The following is a 22,759-nucleotide window of genomic DNA, read 5'->3' as shown; positions in this document are numbered from 1 at the left end:
CGCCTGTCCACCCGCCTGCCCACTTGCGCTGCGCCAGCTCGATCCGTCGTCGAAAAGTGGGAGTGAAGTGAGGAAGGGATGATGAGCACGAATGTCGCGCTATGAAGATGGGACATCTCTCTACAATTACAAATTAGTATGAGTTTTCAACTTACGTGATATTGAAGAATATCAACCAATTATGTGTTTTGTGTCACGCGATTGGTTGGTCTTCTTAAGCACTGTTAAGTATCTGCATTATGAAATCACGCATGTGAATACATCTTTAGAGTGAGATGACTTTTTAAACTTGTGATTATTTAAATATATATATAGAAAAAGATGAAAAAAAAGATTATTATATATTAAAAAGTAATTTTAATATTACAATTTTATACTTAGCTTCTAAATTTTAATTGATATATCTATTTAGATATAAATTTGTTGGTTAGCTCATTTTTAACTCTTTATTATAATTTCTTTATCCGATTGTAAATTGAAAAAATCAAATAAAGAAAAATTAAATTGCTTCTATAAAGTGACCTTGGTTCTTTGTTTTAAAAGACTTTTATGAAGCAAGAAATTCTGTGTGATAATCAACACTTCTGTGCTTGTATTGTAACATAATATGACAATGTTAACGAAATACACAATAAATATTTTAGTAAAATAGAAAAAGAAGATAAATTTATTAACTATTGCGTGAATGTAAACGCTCAAATGCAAATAAGGCGTTAAACTGCATTTAGTAATCTTGCATAAGCAAGTAATTTTTTTAATTATACTATATTATACTTTTTACATCTAAAATATATATTCAGAATTTGAAAAAAGGAAAAAAATAAAAGCTGTCAAAAAATACAGGAAAAAAGAAAATTATCTACCCGAACACAATACTTGATAGCTTTTGTCTTTAATTGATATATGTATTATCTTTCTAGATAATAGTCCTTTCCGAGAAAAAATGACAAATGAAAGTGATAATCAACAGATGCAATTCATGGTTCTCATCACGGACTATATCAGAGAAGACACGCCATATATTTCATTACATGTAAGACAAAACATTAGATTAGGTTAGGTTGATTTTCGATAATAAAAAAATAATTTAAAAAAGCTTACGATGCAATAAATATCCTCTAAAAAATAAATAACATTTTAATTGACTATAATATTATTTCTTTTTTTACATATAATAGAGTGGAAAACATTTGTAAAAATGTAATTAACGATTTAATAAAAAAAGCTTGTACCATATTTGTGAGCAACGTTATTTAAACAATCATACAAACTATGTTTTGTATTATTGAAATGTGCAATAAAATAATAATTAAACTCTATAATGCTACTAACGAAAAAAAAAAAAAACAGGTTGAGAAGCACTTTTTTTTAAGGTAGTCACGTCTATCTCTCGTACATCCCTGTGCCGCGGCTTCGCGACTGTTGAGTCTCGCGCGAGGGGCTATATATGCATTCACTATCAGACTCCACGTCGGACTACACGAATTATGGTCGTTCGAGAAATGTGTGACTGTCACTCGCCGTGACTGATTTAATCACGTCATCTCATGAAACAAGCCGGCGACCGAAAATGTAAGTGAAGTAAACCGAATAGCGCAACCGTTAACAATACTATTAAGTAATTCGACTTACTCTCTTCCCACCGTGTATTGTTGTTACGCCGTCAGTGATGTCGCGGTTTTTTTCTGCCATCCCGCTCGCTCGCTCGTTCTCGCTTGTATACCCGAATCGTCGAGCCTTGTTGTGCGAACCGACGCGATGATAACCTAAACTTGACCCTAAACCTAAATCTAAACCTAAACATTGCCGCGGATTTCAGGTATCGGTGGTTCAGCCAAGTGTGAACAGACTTCAAATCAATAATTCGTTCAATCATTCGGTCCGTTCGCTGCATTCTTGCGAAATTTAGCTAATGAATTTTAATCTCCTCTTCCACCTGTCATGTTTCAAGGTCGCCTCATATGACATTTGAAGCCTCGATTTTCTTCGAAGCGAGAATGTCGCCACGAAAGAATGTCATTCGGTAGAAAAGCGGGAGTTGCATTGTAACATTTGCGCAGTGTCATTTCACGTTTTCTAGAATCATCAATTTAAGAATGATCGCGAACAATCGAATTCGCACGAGTCGTCTATTGTGAAACGTCATGAAATAGTAATTTTTTGTTTACATACATTTATGAAAACACTTCCAAAAGCCTATTGTCGTAAAAGTAATCAAGGATTATCGTCATTTTTCTAATTTTTTTTATGACTGTCATTTTCGAAATAACGGTTCAACGGTCAACAGGAAGAGCTTATTCTTCCAGAATATTCGAGTAACAAAACGAATAATTAACTTATGGTGAAAGTATTCCAAGTTAACCTCTCAGCTGCGCGACGTGTCTAAATTTTGTCTTTCGTCAGTTGGAACACTGTAAAAAATCCTCGATTGTCGAAAAAGGAATGTGCGGAAACGTAAGGAATTAATTTCGTGATTGGAAATTCACAAGTGACATGCAGTTATAAACGTCACCGCGTTCATGGCGTAAATATGGCGTTTACGTCCTCGTGGCCGCCACAATTTGATTATTGCCCATGTTCCGGCATTCTCCACGTGACTGCAACCTTATCGGGAGCACCAAGCCACACGAAAAGTGCCACTGCAAAGAAGTATTATTTTTAGGACATTCCACACGTTTCGCGTAAATATCATGTCCCACCCGCAAGCTTGACACTTTTACAAGACGTACAGATAAATATGGTTAGTCATCGATATGACTTTTTACGTAGCCTCGGCCAAAATACTCTATAGATACGCTCGGTTTCAGCTATGGATTATTTATTCGTAAAATACACTGTAGCTTAATTACTTCACGTTATTGGTCAAAAGAGAATGGTGAAAATTATTAATTTATTTCTATGAAGATGAATTGATTATTCTATTTTTAAAAATTGACAATGAAACGTAATAACACGTAATGTTTTGAAAATATTTGAATTACTAAAAATCACGTCAGATAAAAACAAAGTGACAAATAGTAAAAGACTTGATTAGATTATTAAGCAGTTTGTGAACTGTTCAACTGATGGTGCATATAAATTATATTTCTATTATTTATTAAAAAAGAAGTGTATATTTTTAAGAATGAATTATCCATTTTTTGGTGAAACCATGTGTTCAAATCAATTTTTTTACACTGCTCAGTGACAACTATGTATAATACATATTTATAAATTTAATTTTATGATGAAATTAAACCATTATTAATATATATATCTATAAAATTCTAAACATTTTAAAAAGTGCCAATTATGGTAAAGTTTTATTTGTTAATGAATATACATACCAATGTGCAATTTTTGAGATCAATTAGTTTTAATTTTTATTAAGTGAATAATGCATAATATCTGGTATTATACATAGTTTATAGAAATTTGATAAAGTACTAATTTATTTAAATATCTGTGGATACAGGCAAGATCTAGGAAACTCTCGACGTATGAATGTGATCTAGCAGAAAAACGGATTAAATTAACGGTCGACAAAATGTTTTGTTGGGGCAGTACTATCCATGGAGAGCTGGGTCTGGGTGGTATCGAAGATGAGAATATCTTTATGCCTCGTGAAGTGGATTTCTCAGAAACTAATAACATAGAGCAAAGTAAGTTTCTCGATATACTTAAATAGAGCATACACAAAATTTTGATTGCAAGAAAATTATATAAAAAATTAAAATTATAGTTGCATGTGGAGAAAATTATACTGTAGCTCTTACTAAAGATGGAAAAGTATATTCTTGTGGTAATAACGACTATGGACAACTTGGACACGAGAAAGCAAGGAAAAGGTTACGTGAGTATAGTAAAATTTTTTACAATTAAACATACGATTGAAATATTTACTTGCTTGCAGACTTAATTTCTACTAAAATATGTTGTCATTTTAAACGTAGAACTGATACCTGGCTTGGACGCATTTGTATTCAAGAAAGTAGAGTGTGGCAACTGTCACACAATGGCTGTGAATGAGTGGGGACAACTTTTTAGCTGGGGTTGCAACTTAAATGGTCAACTAGGTAATATATCGTCTTTATAATTTCCTTGCATATGAAAATATTGACACTTTTGTAACATTAATTGCGAATACAATAATTATTGTTTATGTTTCGCAGGATTAAATAGCGTGGATTGTACAGAACGTACACCACGTATGGTAAGAGCATTGGGTACAAATGTAATAATACAAATTGCATGTGGCGTAGAGCATTCGATTGCCTTAACCAACGACGGAGATTTGTTTGCCTGGGGTAGTAACAAGGAAGGACAACTAGGATTAGGAATTCATACAGTTACCGAAATAAAACCTAAAAAGATATCCACTTTAGCTGCCGTACCAATTGCTTTCGTCGCATGCGGAGGATACCATACTATAGTCATATCAAAATCAGGTAAGTCGCGGACATTGGCGTACAATTTCGTCGAACCTGTGCGTACATGCTCATTCTGTGCGAGTGCAGCCTTTGTTTTCATCACCTTTTCCAAACAGGAGCAGTATTTTCATGGGGACGAAACACCTTCGGACAATTAGGACTAAATGATACGCAACAAAGAAACTTGCCTTGCCAATTGCGTACTTTACGAAATGCTAAAGTATGCTACGCAACCTGCGGAGAAGAATTCTCTGCTTTTCTGACACTGGTAAGCTTTATTATACATTCTCTTATACTCTGAAAAAACAATGCGCGATAAACCATGCTTGTGGCTGTTGCAGGATGGTGGAGTGTTCACATGCGGCGCTGGAATGTACGGCCAATTAGGACACGGGAACAATACGAATGAAATTTTGCCGCGACAAGTCATGGAGTTGATGGGCAGTACAGTAACACAAGTAAGTTGTCGCTCACAAATCGTTTGCGGAAGCAAAATACTAATTCATTGACTAAAATACATGGATTATATTTTCGAATGTATTTCTCAACTTCTCAATTCATATACACATGTTGATATTAATGTATTGCATTTTGTACAGATTGCCTGTGGTAAGAGGCACACGTTGGCTTTAGTGCCGTCACGAGGTAAAGTTTACGCGTGGGGTCTCGGGGGTGCTGGGCAACTCGGTAATCGCGCCGCGCGAAGTGCCACAACGCCGCAAGTTGTACTTGGACCGTGGTCCTCGCCGAGCGGATCATCGATGCTGCTCGACTTGTACTACACTTCCCAGATTGATTGTGTCGTTAGACATATTTTCAGCGGCGGCGATCATTGTTTTGCCACCATCGGCCCGAAAAAAGTGTGTTTTTTTTATTTTTTTTGTATACGTTTACGCCTTTTCATTAATTTCAATTTTTAAGAATTAGTCGACCCTTTTTGTTTACAAAAAAAAAGTGGCGGAACAAATTAATCTTGCATCGTTTCTGTGTGGTAATATACGAAAGATTATGTCTGCTTAAATATTTATAGGATAATATAGAGCCAGATGACTGTAGAATATTAGGATCAACCTCCAAAATTCTTACAGTGACAGAAGAGAAAATAGTCGATTGTCAAAAAGTTTCATCAGGCTCGCAAGTTAATCATGACTTAATGACGTGAGTGAAAATTACTGCCTTTTGATTCAGGGAATGTTGGGTGATAAAATTAATTATAGGAGCGGGCGAAGAATTTTTCGCTTATTTCTCTTATTCGCGTGATCATCGCACATTAGGCAACTCTGATTTAATAGATTTGTATCGCGGCTTCAGTTATATCACAGATTACAATCCGTTTTGTTTCATGTATTCAGATATCTAGAAACTGTATTCAAAAGTCAAGCATCTATAAATGGTTCTTTCTTACTCGCCAATGATGCTCATTACGGCTGCTCGAGTAAGCATCACGGTGTTGATATCGACGATGCGATTAAATTGTTCGGGATGATCTCGGAATTGGAAAACAACACGATTCAAGAACTGGTACGTGTGGTGTACGGATCAGTGCGCACAAGATCTCGATTGACGATTTAACAACGTTTCGTTTACGTGTTCGTATTTTCAGATTTATACGTGTATCACTGACAGTTTGATACCGTCTTTTGCCATATCTCCGCCAGACGTGGAATCCTTGAGAGTGTACTTAACGTTGCCACTCTATCACCGTTTTGCGAATCTGTCGCACTACAGTTCTCTGCAGACGCCTTTCTGCAAGGCCCTACTGCGCTTAAAGGCGGAGGCTTCTAAGGTTGTAGGTATATGGTGGAGCGCAGCTCCGGAATATTACTTTGAAAGACTGGTCAGGATTTACAAGTCTGTGGTGCTGCACTTCGTAAAGCAATCGACAGCGGACAAGGTAATTTATGCGCGGCTGATGAAAGTTTGGCGCGTCCTCAAAAGTTTTCTACGTATAGTACTTCGGGAAACGTGTTTTGCAGGTTGTCACGTGGAATGAAAGTCTACAATCTGCTCTAAATCTATTGCGATTATTGTATAAACTAAATGTCTCGGCGGGTATGCGACTGCCGTATGAGACTTTTCACCTGTCGGAGTTGTCGCAGTATATTGATGTCAACCGCGATTATCTCAAGTGGATGTCGGATGATCAGTTTACCGTAAGTAGCTGTATAAACCTTTAGCCTCAGTTCAGCGATGCGCGTAACACTATAGTGATCTTCGCAATTTTTTCAGTACCATAAAATATATTTTTGCAATTACCCTTTTCTATTCGACGCCGAGGCGAAAACCACGTTACTGGAAACCGATCAAGCTATACAGGTGCGAAAGACGGAATTTGCTTCTTTGAAAAAGATTGTATATGCATTTTGTAATATGTTGCGTTTACGTTACAGATGCAATCCGCGATGCACGAAGCGGCAACACGGGTCGTTAGGGACATAATGTTCGGCACGACCAATTCAAACATCCAGCAGTACAGACAATTTGTAATTTTGAACGTGTCGCGGAATAATTTAGTCTCCGACGCTCTGACGCAATTGCAGCAGTACGATTCCAGCGAGCTGAAGAAACCGCTTAGAGTAAGTGTCGCACTTTCCAGAATATAAATTTCCGAAATATTAATGATAACTATTTCCAGCGTCGCTAACTTTAATCGATGGTTCAAATTTATCGCCATGACTTTTGCTAGCATGAAGAATGAAATGTTAAAAAGGAGAACAAAATTTTAGACTTGATCTAGCGATTCTGAGAAATGTTACGCACACATTGCAAAACATGTTCGAATTTTTGCAGGTTAAATTTAACGAGGAGGAGGCCGAAGATGTGGGCGGCGTGAAAAAGGAATTCTTCATGCTTCTGCTGCGAGAGATCCTCGATCCTAAGTACGGTATGTTTAAAGAATACGAGGAGACAAGGACAATCTGGTTCAGCTCGGACTCGTTGGAGGATGGAGTTATGTATTTTCTAATCGGCCTCCTCTGCGGCTTGGCTATTTACAATTTCATAATCATCGATTTACCGTTTCCATTGGCCTTATACAAAAAACTGTTGCGAGAACCGGTCGGATTGAATGATATCAAGCAGTTGTCACCGATAATAGCCAAGTACGTCGTCCTTCACAATGTTCCAGGATCAATGTCCTGGAAATTGCAAACGATTTCGTCGATGAATTGCGCGAGACACTAATAAGCGTTCGTAATTGCAGAAGTCTTCACAGCATTCTCGACTATCAAGAACCAGATTTTGAGGAAGTATTCTGCTTGAATTTTGAGATAACTAGAGATGTGTTTGGCGAACAAAAACGTTTCGAATTCTTTCCGGACGGTAGCAAAGTTCCTGTAACATTGAAAAATAAGTATGTGAGCATCATGCGTGCGCACCGTGAGAATAAGCGAAAGAAAGTAATAAAACATTTTCGTCCGCAGGCAACAATACGTAGACTTCTACGTGGACTACATATTGAACAAATCGGTGGAAACACATTTCCAAATGTTCAACAAGGGTTTTCACAAAGTATGCGGCGGAAGGGTGTTGGAGCTGTTCCACAGCCACGAATTGATGGCGCTGTTGGTCGGCAATGAAAATTACGATTGGGAGGAATTAGAAAAAAATGCCACTTATAAAGACGGTTATTCCAAGGACGATCCCACTATCGTGTTCTTCTGGCAAGTTTTTCATGAACTACCGCTAGAAGAGAAGAAGAAATTTTTACTTTTCTTAACGGGTAGTGACAGAATACCTATACAGGGTATGAAGGCTATCAAGGTGAGAGCAACATGTTGACTCGTAGTTAAAAGCTGTAAAATACAATAGAATTCAATGTAAATCAAGAACTGAAACACAAAATAGAAAAATTACAGCTGAAAGAGATAGCTTGGTAAAACGAATTAATTTGACGCCAATTTTTATTGCAGATCACGATACAGCCGATGACTGATGACCGGTTTTTGCCAGCCGCGCACACGTGCTTTAACCTGCTCGATCTGCCGCGTTATCAAACGCGCGAAAGATTAAAATACAAGTTATTACAAGCTATCCAACAAAATCTAGGATTTTCGCTCGTGTAAGAGTGAGTGATAATTACAGCCTTTTTCATGACTTGCAATTATACAATTGTTAAATATTTGCCCTATTTGCGTTATTACATAAATTGGAGGATGGAATATTCACAGAAAAATAGCGAGTTTCTTACACAACCGCATCAACGTTGCATACAATTCGTCCGCGCGTGAATCTGTTGCTTTGATCTTTTTATTATCTCTAGTCACAAGTGATTGAAAAGAAATAACATTATCGCCTCATTACAAACGCCCGACAGTCAGTGACACAGTGTGATGTATCCGGAGAAATACAAAAAAAAATATACAGGATTGAAATCAGAAAAAAAAAACCTTTTTTTATGATAATAATTCGCATTAATGGAAAATAAAGTCTGAAGAATAAAATTAAACTATCAATTGAAGTTTTCTACACACAAATAAGGACCTGGCGATATCTCATAAGAAACACATTTCACATCCTTCATATTGTTTCCCGACATACCAAATGTTAAAAGAAAATTTGACAAAAAGATTTTTTAATCTTCATCGTAGTATGTAAAGGAATTACAGAATTTGTTATGCAGGAATGCGTGTGCAAAATGCGTACTACACTTGATCATTAAGGGGGAGGAGGGGGAGGGGAGGAGAGGAATGCAAGATTGTAACGCTCGGATGTATTTGAATCGCGAAGGGCCGATACTCAGGGAAAGTTGTTTAGCAGTTTAACGAAAAACCATTAGACAATTTTTATAATCTCGAGAATTCTATTCAATCTTCAAGCAAGCACAATTATTAATTTGAGAGTGTATTTTCAAAAACTTGCCGTGAACGTGAATATTTAAAATAAATCAGAGCGATGTCGCTCACGTTGTGTACTGTATGACGCGTGAGTACACCGCCAAAAGGCATTTACTTTATAATAATCAAAATATTTTAGGGTTCATTATTTTGCGATGTATGTTTTGATAGGCGTGATTTAGATGACTCTCGAATGACATAACGCATCGAGCTGTATTCTTTTGTATTGGAATTTGGTAGACGTGTGGAGTATTTTATAAATTGTTAAACACTTATAGATACGCCTTGTGTATTAAAGCAAACGACAAAATAAAGATTATTATTATCTACTCGCTCGTAAAATTCATTACAAATTTCACGAGATATAGTGTGTAACACATCCAAATTGATTCTGCAAGAGAGATTTGTGATAAAGATATTTATTTATTCACATCGATATATTACATTATTAAAAATGATTCGTCTCGGTTAGTTGACGGGCAGACCGAATCGCGCGACAAAATGCGTCGTGTTTCGGATGATCCTTCAGTAATCTTCTCCCCGTATACATTTTTTTTTCTCTTTATTCGACTCGATCGTTTATTTCGCGGATTTGCGTCTATTCGACGTTCGTTATCTCTCCGTGTCGACGTTGTCTTCGCAATAAAAATACAAATTTTGCCAGTATCACTCGAAACTTGTCTCTGATCCGCCACTCTCATGATTTTGTATGGCAAGCGTTAGTTTTGTAAATCTGCAATTGTGTTCGCAATGTGTTAATTCTATCACAACATTGAATTTATCTAAATCAGAATTTCCCAAGCTTGTGAACGCGTTCGTCTAAGCAAGACTTACCGGAGAAAGAAGGTGGACATGGAACTCAAAATTTTATTAAAAGTATTAATATATTTGAAGATTCATTTTCTTAATTTGCAAATTACGAAAAGAAAACGCGATCGTAAGATTGAGAACTTTTGAACGATGATTCCCAAATAACAAACCGAATGCCGTCAAATAAACTAGACTTCTGGCAATCGTTATTGATTTACGCTATCCTGCAAAGATGAAAAGCAACCGTTCAGTCTCTGTATACACAGGTTTCTTGATATCCAAATTGGAAGTCTGTTTAGAAACCGGAGAAGCTCGTGAAACGTTTTGCGGAAATAACACTCCTTCCCTTCGCGTTTGGACCGCGTTCTGGAAAAAAAAGCGACAGCACGACTTGAAAAATCGCACGCAGACTCGCGGCCCAAGATAAAAAAAAAAAAATATCACATCGTGAGACGAGATTTTGCGACGCAAATTTATTCGTTTTACAGTGCTAACATTTTTCTACGTTTTTTTCGCGCGCTTCTCCGGTTTCTTCGCGGATCTCGGACAGTCCGCGAACAGCGTCCTGAGCGTCTCGGCGACTTCGAAGGCGTTCGCGAACGGCGATAATCCGGTCGCGCGCGACGAGAAACTCAGGACGGCGCTTCGGTGCGTGCCGCTCGACACGGAGCGTTCGCTAATGCTGGTAAGCCGGGGTGAAGTACTGAGTGCCCGGTGGCGCCCGATAGCCCGGGTAGCTGCTGTTGAGGGCGTGCTGCGCGAAGAAGCCGCTATAGTCCTTGTGCACTCGGCGCGGCCTGAAGACGGGACCCCTCGCGAGCTCCACCCTGGCGCGGTTCTCCGCCTCGACCTGGGCCTTCACGGTCGGCGGCGGCCACTTCAGGTCCCCTCGCATGTTGCCTGTCGCCGGAGCCTTGGTTGCCGCAGGTTGGGCCTGATACACCGGCGCTGGTGCCTGTCGAGATTGAAACTTGATGACGCGGACAGAACATTAATCACACAAATCGTGTAAAATCCATCGAAATACAGATCACTAGTTTCGCTGTAGAGAAAGGAAATTAGAGGCGGCGGATGGAAAACTACGAGATAGAATAAGGTGAATGTAAATTAGAGATCAAGAATTGAGCGAGAAGTTAAATATATAAAAAAAATTGTAACTCTGAAGGGAAGCGATCAATCAATTACAAGAATTTAGCTGTTTTATCGCAACGCGAGAAAAGCCCGCGATTGGCAGCGAAGGTGTTGATAACGCGTTCGAAGGAGGTTTAGTTTAAAAGTCTGCGAAGGATCTGGCATGTGTCGGAAATCGCGGAAATATCTGAGAAAAAAGCGACATTGCTCAGCGACGCGAGAAACATTATTCTTTTGAAGTCGAGTCGATTTAGAAACGGCTCTACGCTCTATTCTTAGAAATAAATTTCGGAATAAGCGCTGTAATCGATGCCGCCGGAGGACATCGTATGTATATTTAACGGCTGATGTGCTGCCAAAGGCACGCTAGCGCGTGCAAACGCTTCCGCAGAAGTATTGTATCGTATCATCAGAATCTGACAGTGCGTGTGTGCACGCGCTGTGCTCCTCTTCTTCGCGTTTTCTCATGCGACGTTTGTAGGCGTGTGTAACATTGCTGCGTTATTTTTAGCAGCATTGAATTCGCGTACAAGATGTAATATAATATCGAACGTAAACACGTTATTAAACACCCCCGCTGCCGATGATAAATTTCCTCGTAAAGCAACACCTGACAAATTAATAGTTTGCATTACATTATTCCGCGCTTTACGCAAAATGTATAAATAGCTCGTCGAAAGCACATAATACGAATCACATAGTAGAGCGTGTAGTAAATATTGTGTAATAAATAATTTCGAATTTTTCAAACAAGTCTCTATTTTTTTTTTTTTTTGGTCAGACAAAGCATAATTTGATTAACACGTAAATCAAATATTCGTTTGTCGAATTTTTCATAAGCGTGCTCCAAAAATTCGAAATTGCTTCTTGCACAAAGTGTATTTCTATAAATTTCCGTGCAGTAATAATATCGCTATAAATAGCGTGGGCAGAATTTCTATTGAGCGATTACAACGCGTTTGCGAGAATATTCGCTCAGCGAACCTTCGAATCCTCGAAACGCTTCTAAATTCTCACCTGCGAGATGGGGGGCTCAGGACGAAGGATGATAGTGGAGGGCGGTGCCTCGAACGCCGCAGGGGACGATTGATTCTGCTGCGGTGCCCGGTCGTACGGATCCTGGGGGTGCTGCTGAAACGCAGGAAGGATGCCAATGAGATTCGCGACGCTAATCCGCCGCACCCACGCAAAATCATCTACAACCTGGTTTCTCGCGAGATTTCGCTCAAAAAAAAACAGCTTACGACACGCCGAATCCGACGTCGAAATCGTGCACAACTAGCAATAATTCACAAAACGACGACGACGACGCGTTTCATACACAAAGCGTTTCTTACCGAGAGTCACCTCTTCCGAAATTGCGGAGGACCACGTTCCGTGCGAGCCACATCACTTACCTGCCGAGACCCGATCTGCGGCTGCGGCTGGCTCGGCGATAAAGGATGCTGCTGCGGGAGCGGCGAGGTCGCCGGGGGTGTCACCGGCACCCAGTTCCTCGGGGACGTCTGTTGCTGCTGGAAGTGCGAGGGTTGTCGCAGAAGCGTGCCGCCGGGGCTCACGGGCGACGGGGACGACGGGACGGCGCTCCGCGTCGACGACCGCGCGACGGGCGGTTGGGGCGACGGACCTGGCGAGGGACTGCTCTGGTACGAGCCGACGTCACCGAGCCCACGGGTCTTGTCGGAGGAAAACAGATCATTTTGTAGGGCGCGGATTTAGTCTGTCGTCCCTTCGCGGAGAGGAGAGAGAAGGAGAGGAAAGGAGAGAGGGAGAGAGAATCTGCGGGGCGACGTGTTCGCGGAAACGTGTTGGAGATCTGTGAAATGTATATGTTAAATCCTCCGCTGCAGATGTCGTCCGATTTTTCTAACTGACGCTCGCTGCGAACACCCCCTCGCCCGCTCGCCGGCAGCGAGCCGCGATTAAGGCGCCTTGATTGCAACGAAAATTGATCGAGGGCCGACCTGGCCACGGCGACTCGTTAACTTCGAGTAAAACAGAGTTACGCATACACAGAACGAACGTGAACAGTAATACATAAAAGAAACACGTAACGAGCATCGGTGCACTCACTCTACACGCATGGCAAGATGCAGGAGGAGAGCTATATCGCACTAACTTGGAGATAAATAATAATGTAACAAAAAGATGCATGTACAACACGTGGACATTCAAAAGTGTACGTCGCCGCAATGGAAAAAGTGTGTCCTTCCGGATGTATGATCGGAATTATCGCGATAATTCGTCTGCTCGAAATATGTCTGTGTGAAATGATGAGTGCTGTCACGCCAAGAAGAAAGACAGCGAACGTTGCGACAGATGATTCCTCGCATATTTTTGCGACATGCTGATATAATTTTTCTCATTTACTCTATTTATTAATATTTTATACTGCAAGGTGCAAAAAAAGAGCAGAGAATTCAAGAATCTATCTTGTTAGTCGCTGCCTTTTGTTTTTTTTTTGTTTTTTTTATCAATTGTAATAATGGGATGACGAGAACGACGCGACGAAGTGTGCACACATCTAATTATTCATTCGCTCACCTTCGCTTGGACAGGACCTTGCTCCACGTAGCTGTCGAAGTCTTGATCCTCTGGCGGCGGTGGCCAAGCTACTCGTTTGAAATCTAAAAGAAAAGAAAATTTGTAGAAGAGCCCGTCGAGACAATGCGATTTTTATCAGATTTGAGATCTGCGCGACGATATATTCAAGAATCTGATCTTAGACGAAACTTGGTCGATTTGTGTATCCATTCAAACGCGATATTATTCTCAAAATCATTGCACGTCACTGTCAAACGCTGTCATCGACGGAAGTCGATGACACTCGACGCAACTTCCATCGCACCACACGATAGTCGTCGTTACGCGATTAATCATTCTAGAATATTGCTAATAATGACGCACAATCCTAACGCAATCGCGCAGCTCCCATGCGTCGATCGGGCGCGAGCGTGTCGAATGGCGAATGACGGAATATCGCGGCACGGAGTCGCGCGTCATTAATCGCGCAAAGCGCATATTTTCCGGGCGGCTGATAAGCACCTGGTTTTTACGCGCTCACCGATGCGATTCTCCACGAAGCTTCGCCGCTCAGGCCACGGCGCAGGGAAACGCGACTCTGCCAAAACGGACACCCGCCAACTACTAACGCTATGGCGGCATCATCTGTATCTCTCATTATCGTGAGAACTAGCTGGCCACCGATTTTAGAGCTTTTCTGGTGACCGGCCAAAGAGTGGGGCTTGACATTGTGCCCAATCAGGGAGGGGCCGCGCCCTTGAGGAGGGCCACGTCGCGAAAAATCTCCGAGATATCTACGAGCGCGTCTGAACGCATCTTGCAACGAAGCGAAATGATCCGGATTTATTTTTGCGCGCGGGATATTTTGCGAATTGCACGAACAAAAGGGCCTTTTTGAATTAAATTATCAATTTAAAAAGTAGAACATTTATTCGCTGCAAAATATTTCATTTTATTTTGTCCCTGAAAAATTAGTTCCTTTTAACATTTTTTTTTTTTACGTTAATTGTAATGAAATTAAAGGACTTCGTCCCTTGCAAATTTATCAAGCCCTCGGAATCGCGATAATAAATTTCTCCGCACTTCTAATTTAATTCTACCGAGGAATTAATGGTGCAACCACAAAGAGGCTTCTCTCTCTTCCGAGCACAACGCTCTGTGTTCGCAGACTGAGAGGCTGGTGTATTTTTGCGAAAATGTGTTACTAATCCGGCGGAGTTGCGTCTTTGAGCCGCGTGCCAAAGCGGTATAACAAGAGTAACGACTGTGTCATGCTAAATTGAAAACGCGTTGCCAGCGATACGGGTATCAATTTGGGAAACCGATGCCGCCGCACACCGGTGATCGATGCTCGCGATATTTGCACCTGTGAGTCATCGCACTGTTACGCGACGCAGCGATAAACTTTAGCGTTCGTAAATCATAGTTGAACTTGTCGGAACAAACGAACTTTAAATTTATACCACACGTTAATTCATCAAAATTCCTTTAAAAAAAAGGCGTTGCGACTTTCCAACCATTTTGATCTTCTATTATTTCTTATCTTACGCGTAAGTTTAAAAAAAAATGTTTTTCACTCACTGGGATGACCACCGCGTTGCCTCGCCTCTTCTTCCTCGAGCATACGCAGAACCGCGCTATTCTGCAGATTCGTTGGCTTGGCCAACTGATTGAAGTCGATTCTGGAAAAGGAAGTTGCACATTCAAGCCCGGCTTTTTAACAATTTCAAACAGAAATGTTTGATTATATAAATAAAATGGAGCGAAATCCGATTCTCCTTTTATTTTCGGAAAAGCAAATGCTGCAAGAAACGTAAATAATTGAAAACCAAGAACGTTGAATAAAATGCGGAGATTCCTCACTTGCGAACAACTGGAAAATGTAAGATCGCAAATAGCGAATAGGATCGCCAGCTTGCGAAAAGGAGAAACAAATGAACATTTACAAAATATCATGATCATCACCTCTTTGTAGCGATCATTTTGACAGAAGGAAATCCCGAAAACGCGAGGACAGAGGACTACGACGACGAGACCGGCGCGCACCCGCGGCTCATCGAACGCGAAACTAAGTCAAGTACGAAGAGACGCGGCGCGGCCGTCGGCTTTGCGCAGGGCGGCGGGCGCGAGAATCCGGCCTCCCGTCGTTTATTTCCAACCGGCCGGTGATTCGAACCTCCGAAAATAGCGGACGTCGCGAACGGAATCGTCGGCCCGGCGTGATTCACGCGCGCGGCGTCGTCGCGCGACCCCGGCGCGTCGGCGTTCCACCGATCTGGACGATCGCGTGACACGCGGACGAAGGGGGCCGACGCCGATGATTGACACAAGGTGGTCGCCCCGGATAGCTCGGGCTCATGCCGCCGGCAAAACGCTCGTGAGTCATCGGTGTCAATCGGCGGAGATCCGCAGGGTGTATCGGGATCGTCATCCGGGGTCGCTCCTTCGAATTGGATCAAAGCCATTATCAAGGTGAACAGGACGGCGCAACGATCCGCCTCGGAAGAGATGATAGCGTTTGATTCTTGCAGGAAATTAACCCTTAGTCCCGACTCATGGGTCGTTTTCGACCCAAGCGAAATTTCAAAGTGCTGTAAGGTACCTCCATTTCTTAATAACAAACTATATAAAAAAATAATTTTTATCGAAATATTATAATTGGGACTTTAAGTTGAAGGTTGAAAGAAGCTCCATGAATTTTTTCAGATTTTTTAAAGCGTTTTTACTGATCCAAATAACGCAAAGACGCAAAAGACCCATGAGTCGGGATTAAAGGTGCCGAAAAGAACCGTCGGGACTAAGGGTTAAAATTGAAATTAAATTATGAAGGATATAAAAAGAGTGAACGGTATGTGATTAAATGGAAATGATGCGAGAAATAATATTTCGCACGACTCACCCGACTGCACCGTTCGCCAGGACTTGAGTTTGCCTGTCTAAAGTCTCCTGTATCGCTTGCGGCGAGTATAAATTAATGGGAGAGTTGAACTGCTTGTTCACGAGTCTCGCTTTCTCAGTGGCCATGTTGGCGCCTTGATTGATCTACTTGTCGATCGCTGTAACGAAAAGTATTTTTATTAGAGAGAGAACCACCTGAACGGCGCTTCGGACGAACGTTAATGTGCAATTGCGAATAATCTGCCGAAGGGAATCATTCTACTGTTTAAAACGGCGCATTTTCCCGCTCGTTCCAAGTTCGAACGGGGGAGATGACGTTGATTACGATAAAACATTATTTTCTTGAGCGTGCCGCGGAATATTACGCGCGTTATTTATCTACCGTCGTCGCGCTATTTGCGCGCGAATCCTGCCAAGAGCCACTACTCTCGCTCCGCGCGTCTGTAGAATCTTACGGCATAAATATCTGTTTTACAAATAACGATTACGCGCAAATGAAAACTGAGCGCGGCAATAAATAATAAAGATAATTTTTCGTATTAGGCAACAAACAGCTGCGTGATATTTCAGAATGACGTTCGTCTGCGCTGGCACATTTTGCATCTCGATATGCGAAGAAGATGCTGCAGTTCAAAGTAATTAAGCTTCAAAAATTTTTCTCTTAAATGTAATGAAATACAAAATGTAAAACAATGTAATTTTCTACTCATATTATTTTACCTTGTAAAAAATTTAATGTTATTTTCACCTTTTAATTGACTATTTTATCTTCTTCGAAGGAAAGATTATCAGAATACTTTGACATTGAAATATTCGGTATTAATAATGATTTGTAAATATATCAAAAAACCGTCTATTCGTCCGTAAAATTTCTTAATTAAAGCAAATACCCGGCCAAGATACTGGCGCAATCAAACTTATTTAATTGATCGCCGTGAAAAATCATGATCATTAATCTATCATGTGACGTCAATGAATTCACGTGACATGATGAACGATGCGTCTCGCTCTGATGAGTGAATCATCACGTTCCAAGTCGATCGCAAATCGCGCAAGAGTGAGCGCAATTTCGGCAAGTGGGTCAATAGTTATCGTCCCGAAAATCGTTCAACGATCGTTCGAGAATGTTTGCTCACTCGATCCGGCGAGAGTGCGAAATCGCGTCGCGAGAGATTCTATAGCTTCCCAGACTCGTGCCAAGAAAGTCGCACAGGGACGCAAATATTAGAGTGCGAAGTCGAGCAACTTTCGTTTCATCCCTCGCGATTCGGCAACGCGCGAACGAAGCTACGGTCGCGCGTAGACATTCGCAATTAAGAACAATCAACAAGGAGTCAACAAAAAGCGAAGGAAGGGCGGACAGAAGCGTCAGCTCCGAAAGTCTACGCTTCGCTCGCGACAAAACGATCGCAAGTTCACTGACACGCTGATCGAAATAGCATTTTCCGTTTATCGCAACGTGTTAAGAGATCGCGAAAAATACGCCGGCCCACGCAGCGAGTCGCGCAACGGCATCTTTATCATCCCCTTGTCGCCTCTTGAAGCACTTTGCATCCCTCTTCGCGCGCCGGTGAGAGATTTAATGCCGCGAGCGCGCGTCTTCTATTTCGAAAGCCGGGAAAACGGAGATCCGAAACGTTGTGATTCGTTGGAAGTGGCGATTTCTCGCAGATACGAAAAAGCGTTCGGAAACATATTTAGATCGAACATGAGAAGATCAACGCGATGCGCAAAAACCTTCTTTCAAGGTTCCGCAAATTCAAATTTATCGAGGTTGTCGATGCTTTTTTTACACAAAACTATACATACGCGCCTGCCTGCTCGATACTCAAAATACCTCCTGCGGATCCTTCCAGCGGGAAGAATAAAATCGATACGCGATTATCGAATCGCCTCGCGGAACTGCAACGGTCTATGTATTTCGACGCATTTTCCTTGCGATCTCGCACATGTCTCGTATTTTATTCATAACACCAAGTATATTTATATCTCTGCTTATAAACACGAAAGCCGCTGTTCTCGCGTTTCCTTCTCCAAATATCTCCTGCGTAATTAATACACATTTACTCTGCTTAGAAAAAATTCGGAAAACGCTTGCCCGCCATCGTTTTGTCGACATAAAAAAATATATTAAGAAGGATATATATTTTAAGAGACATATTTTTAATGAAAAGATGAGTAAAAACTGGCCAATTATAAGCGCCTCTTCTCGATTCACGCCTTCTAACATTCGCTTAATTGATTTCTGGAGAGAAGCGCGAAGCGCGGACTGTCGGAAATCTTGGATTCTCGCTGACGCGTCCCTGCTGGGCACCGGTGGCCTACCGCGGTTATTTTTGCCTAGAAATTCCTCCGAATATATCTACATCGTCCGCAAAATCTCTACTTCTCCCTCCTCCTACCGGTCGCTACTCTTTGGAGCGCGCGCGACTTCTCCGGGTCGTATTGAATTACATTGAAGCGCGCGCGTTGCGATAAAAAATCGGCCGACATCAATGGCGAAATGTGCGTCGGTTTAATAATATCACGCGATTCTTGTTTAATAGAATTTTCATGGATTTGCACTTCGCAATGTGTCTGCTGCTTTAGAGCCATTCGAGATGAGATTCAAACTATAATTGTAAGACGAAAATTGGAACGCAAATCTAAAATCGCTCACGCGATTGATAAGAATGGATTCCGCTGTTTGAATTAACCTCGTTTATTTCCGATTCAAAGTCAGTAAAGTGCGGCAACGCGTGAGGGTTGTCGGTCGAACTCGACCGCGCATACCCGATTATTCGGAGCGGAGCCAAAGTTCGTTCGAAAATTCGGTCGACAATTAGCCGAAAATGCACAGCGACAACTGCTTTCGCGTCTTCGCGGAATCCACGGGACCCCGGTTTCCTTTACATAACTCGCGTCTATTCCAAGCTACGCCGGCATTTGGACGACGACACTCGACCTCGCAGTCTCATCGAAATCTCGATTTTTCTTCGCGCCGGATTGCGCGAGGTGATCGATTCCTTAAAAAGTTTTAATCGTCTTGAATTTTAGACGAAGTAAGCATCGATGTAATTCACAAAGTAAATAAGTGCGACAATTTGCGACGACTTTTCGGTGATGCAAAATTAATAGTTACAAAATTATTAAATATTAAATTTTTTTTAATTAATAAATAATAAGATTGCAGAGTAATAATCACAGATTTTATTTCTAGCATTTTTAAAACTTTTTTCAACATCAAGTTTTCCAACTTGATTGAAGTTTTCAATTCTGAGACTGAAGTTGAATAAATCACTCGTTGGAAAAATACAAAATTAAATTTTATGATATATCTATATTAACGTTTCGCAACGCTCTTGATACATGCACGATCGCGACAATATTTCGCATGACGCGACCGAGGGGAGGGTAATGATTTTTCCGCCTTGCGTTGTTTACCGCCGTGACGCACGACATGTCGACTATTTTTGGCCGATTGTTCGAATGATACGACGCAGCATTGCATACAAGTTTTGGCGGTCCGAATTGTTGTGATGAGTTCATCCGCGGCACTTGAAGCAATACGAATAGACAGGTCGGCGCGCCCAGGAAGCGTTGTCATGCAAATTTCAATCAACACCTCATCTACGAGTCACAGGATATTCCCGAGATGACGAAACGTCTCGCTTTTGGCGGAACAATTCTGCTTTTAGGCAATACATGACTCAACTGTCTTTAACCGTCTCGCCGTTTCTAACTTAAACTGAAAGTGACCGCGGCTTTTTCGCGACGTATGCGATAGATGTACTTTACATTCTACTTAAGATTGTGTTTTACGTAATTCAGATATCGCGAATAGATAAAATACATATGTAATTATATGTAAAACAATGTAGAATTTAATTCTTCGATTTATCTTGTCTATATTTAAAGGCGGATAACAGCTTAAAATTGATTTATCGAAGAATTCCCAAAAAATTCCAAGAATTAATTAAGAATTCAGATTTATTTTTTTTTAATAAAAAAACTAAAAAAATTATGAATTGAAGAGTGACAAATCGAAGAAACAAAAAGAAATTTTATATATTTAATTAAAACAAATTATTGTAACGTAAGTAAATGATTGTATGCAAAGATTCAATCGTGATAAAATTATTATATGCATCTTTTTTATGAATTTTATTTCTGATATTAGTAATATTTAATTGTAATAAGAATAAAATCGCACAAATCAAAATGATCGAGCGGATATTTTGATCAAGGTTTTAAGAATATGTATCGCAAATCATTCTGAATGATGAAGGTGTGAAAAATTATTAATAGCATTGATAATTTCTGCCTAATTACGCTTAATTATGCCGGCTTGGCCTAGAATCCTTTGACAATTAGACGGCTAAATGCCAAGATGCAATTGGATATAACATCTGCTTTGCCAATTAAACAGCTTATTACAATAGGAAGATTGTGTGATTGACCGATATCTAAAGAAGAATGTTCAGAAAAGGAATAATATAATAATTCTATCACTATTAAATTTTCTGCCAAAATTATTCACATGTCTTACAATTTGTTTCAATAAAATATATGAAATATTTTTTTGTGTTTCTTCTACTTTTGCTTTCCATTCCTCGATTTGTCACATCTTCAAATTTCCGCGCCATTCGACTTGCTTTTGCTTTTCTCTATGTTTTATGTTTCTTCCTATTCTCGATATTTCATCCAAATTTTCCACACTCTCCCTTAACCACCTGTGCTGTCGGTTTCTCACGCTTTCGATATCTCCACTTGCCTTTTTTTTTTCTCCTTTCCTTCATTTCCTTGGACGCCCGCCGCGAAATACAACAAATGACGGTGACAAGTAAGTGGTGCAATGAGAACGTGACACCTACCTTCGCGCTGATATACGTGGAGCATGCGGATTCCTTGGGGGTGGCGAAACACACTGGACTCTCGGAAAAGCGAAAGCACCGGAGACCAGAAGACAGTCATCATCAGGCCCCCCTCCTTCCCGGAACCGCCGAATTTGTTCTATTCCCTCTTTCCCCGTAACAGTTATTTTTGATCTCCGAGATGCTCTCTCTGTCTTTTTCTTTCTCGCTCTCTCTCTCTCTCTCCCCCCTTAATGCCCGCGGCATTCAGCGGATTTCCTGGCAATCGCGGGAAAGTCTCGACTCCGTTTTCCCGCACTTCACTTCCGAAAGCCTCATCGCGCCACGTCGCAATCCACATGAGCCTGAACGAGAAACACCAATCACACAATTACACGTGATGTTCAATACATTTATTCTTAGCAGAAGATTACGGAGATAATTTTCTTTCTCTTGAATTTCTCCGTTTCGAAACATTCGACCGACGTGACATAAAATCGCATGTAAATTGCGAAGCGTTAAACTTTCTTGGAATTTCTGCAGAATAGATTCTGTGACTAATCTACATCGAATTTCATGATTTCGACTGTCCAATTTTTGTGGTAAATATTTCGAAAACGCAATTGAAAGCTTCAAAAGATATATTTTGTTACTCAGAATTATCTAATATTGACAATCCCTTTAATTTATATTTAATATCGCATAAGTATACTAACTTTTCTTTATTCATCTGTTGAATTCCTTGTCGCATCCCTCCTTACTCGTCCTATTGGCATATTTATTTCTCGAGAGGCCAATAATTGTCAATCGATGACGTGCGTCCTTTATCCTGCGCAGTGCGACATTGGAACGAAACGATTGTCTATCCACATTCGATAACTCCGAGAATCCGCCGAATATCTAGCGCAACCTCGTCGAGGTGGAATTCCGCGCCGTAAAATTGAAGGCGCGCCAGCGTCCGCAGCCGGTAAATCGTATGCTTTGTGTAACCCATCTCGCTAACGCAAACGAAAATAAATCAGGCTGAAGTGGTTTGACGTCGTACTTCGCCGCGTTTCGACAACTTCCAGTTGCTTCGAGGCGAAATGCGACGCGTTTCCGCACATTGTTAGCTCGGCGTTTATTCATATTCCTGCGAAGATGGAAAATCTCTGTCTTGGCAATATCGTCAATAATCCGAGCAAGCCAATATAATTAAGAATTACATACGATTTCGACTGTGATTTACGTAAAAAATACATTGATAACGAAGATTTTCTAAAAAAAAAAAACCGATGCAGATTTCATTTATCAACGTCGCGCATTTAAAATAAATATATCA

At 40.7% G+C, this 22,759-nt stretch overlaps 2 protein-coding genes and 1 long non-coding RNA gene across 6 annotated transcripts; 2 read left to right on the top strand and 1 right to left on the bottom strand.

Annotated features, from left to right (window-relative positions):
* On the top strand, window positions 1–1,236 carry LOC136998807 (uncharacterized). The gene is made up of 2 exons (XR_010889350.1): window positions 1–136; window positions 921–1,236. It is a non-coding gene; the product is annotated as an uncharacterized lncRNA (long non-coding RNA).
* Window positions 1,237–1,400: 164 nt separating this feature from the next.
* On the top strand, window positions 1,401–9,573 carry Herc4 (HECT and RLD domain containing E3 ubiquitin ligase 4). 2 transcript variants are annotated; one of them, XM_012365773.2, is made up of 18 exons: window positions 1,401–1,572; window positions 3,455–3,641; window positions 3,722–3,832; window positions 3,933–4,055; window positions 4,152–4,427; window positions 4,526–4,677; window positions 4,751–4,867; window positions 5,009–5,269; window positions 5,440–5,567; window positions 5,762–5,930; window positions 6,013–6,303; window positions 6,386–6,562; window positions 6,639–6,725; window positions 6,800–6,985; window positions 7,200–7,510; window positions 7,612–7,761; window positions 7,832–8,171; window positions 8,321–9,573. In XM_012365773.2, exons 2-18 carry the CDS (start codon window positions 3,527–3,529, stop codon window positions 8,471–8,473), a joined length of 3,147 nt encoding a protein of 1,048 aa, XP_012221196.1. In that variant the 5' UTR covers window positions 1,401–1,572; window positions 3,455–3,526; the 3' UTR covers window positions 8,474–9,573. The 2 variants fall into 2 exon arrangements, with proteins under 2 accessions (XP_012221196.1, XP_012221195.1); XM_012365772.2 differs by lacking the exon at window positions 1,401–1,572 and adding an exon at window positions 2,002–2,740.
* A 74-nt stretch (window positions 9,574–9,647) lies between these two features.
* Window positions 9,648–22,500, bottom strand: LOC105671537 (uncharacterized). Of its 3 annotated transcripts, none has more exons than XM_012365780.2 (8): window positions 22,155–22,500; window positions 21,460–21,803; window positions 16,608–16,764; window positions 15,290–15,390; window positions 13,730–13,812; window positions 12,583–12,861; window positions 12,203–12,316; window positions 9,648–11,009 (listed from the first exon to the last, which is right to left on the bottom strand). In XM_012365780.2, exons 3-8 carry the CDS (start codon window positions 16,730–16,732, stop codon window positions 10,731–10,733), a joined length of 981 nt encoding a protein of 326 aa, XP_012221203.1. In that variant the 5' UTR covers window positions 16,733–16,764; window positions 21,460–21,803; window positions 22,155–22,500; the 3' UTR covers window positions 9,648–10,730. The 3 variants fall into 3 exon arrangements, with proteins under 3 accessions (XP_012221203.1, XP_067208121.1, XP_012221205.1); XM_067352020.1 differs by having other exon boundaries at window positions 12,203–12,313; window positions 22,155–22,458; XM_012365782.2 differs by lacking the exons at window positions 16,608–16,764; window positions 21,460–21,803; window positions 22,155–22,500 and adding an exon at window positions 15,674–15,833.
* Window positions 22,501–22,759: the final 259 nt, after the last annotated feature.

This window comes from Linepithema humile, chromosome 3 (assembly GCF_040581485.1).
Source record: "Linepithema humile isolate Giens D197 chromosome 3, Lhum_UNIL_v1.0, whole genome shotgun sequence".
In the NCBI taxonomy this organism is placed as follows: domain Eukaryota; kingdom Metazoa; phylum Arthropoda; class Insecta; order Hymenoptera; family Formicidae; genus Linepithema; species Linepithema humile.
Note: the sequence above shows the minus strand (reverse complement) of the source record. Positions and strands in the feature narration are given on the sequence as shown.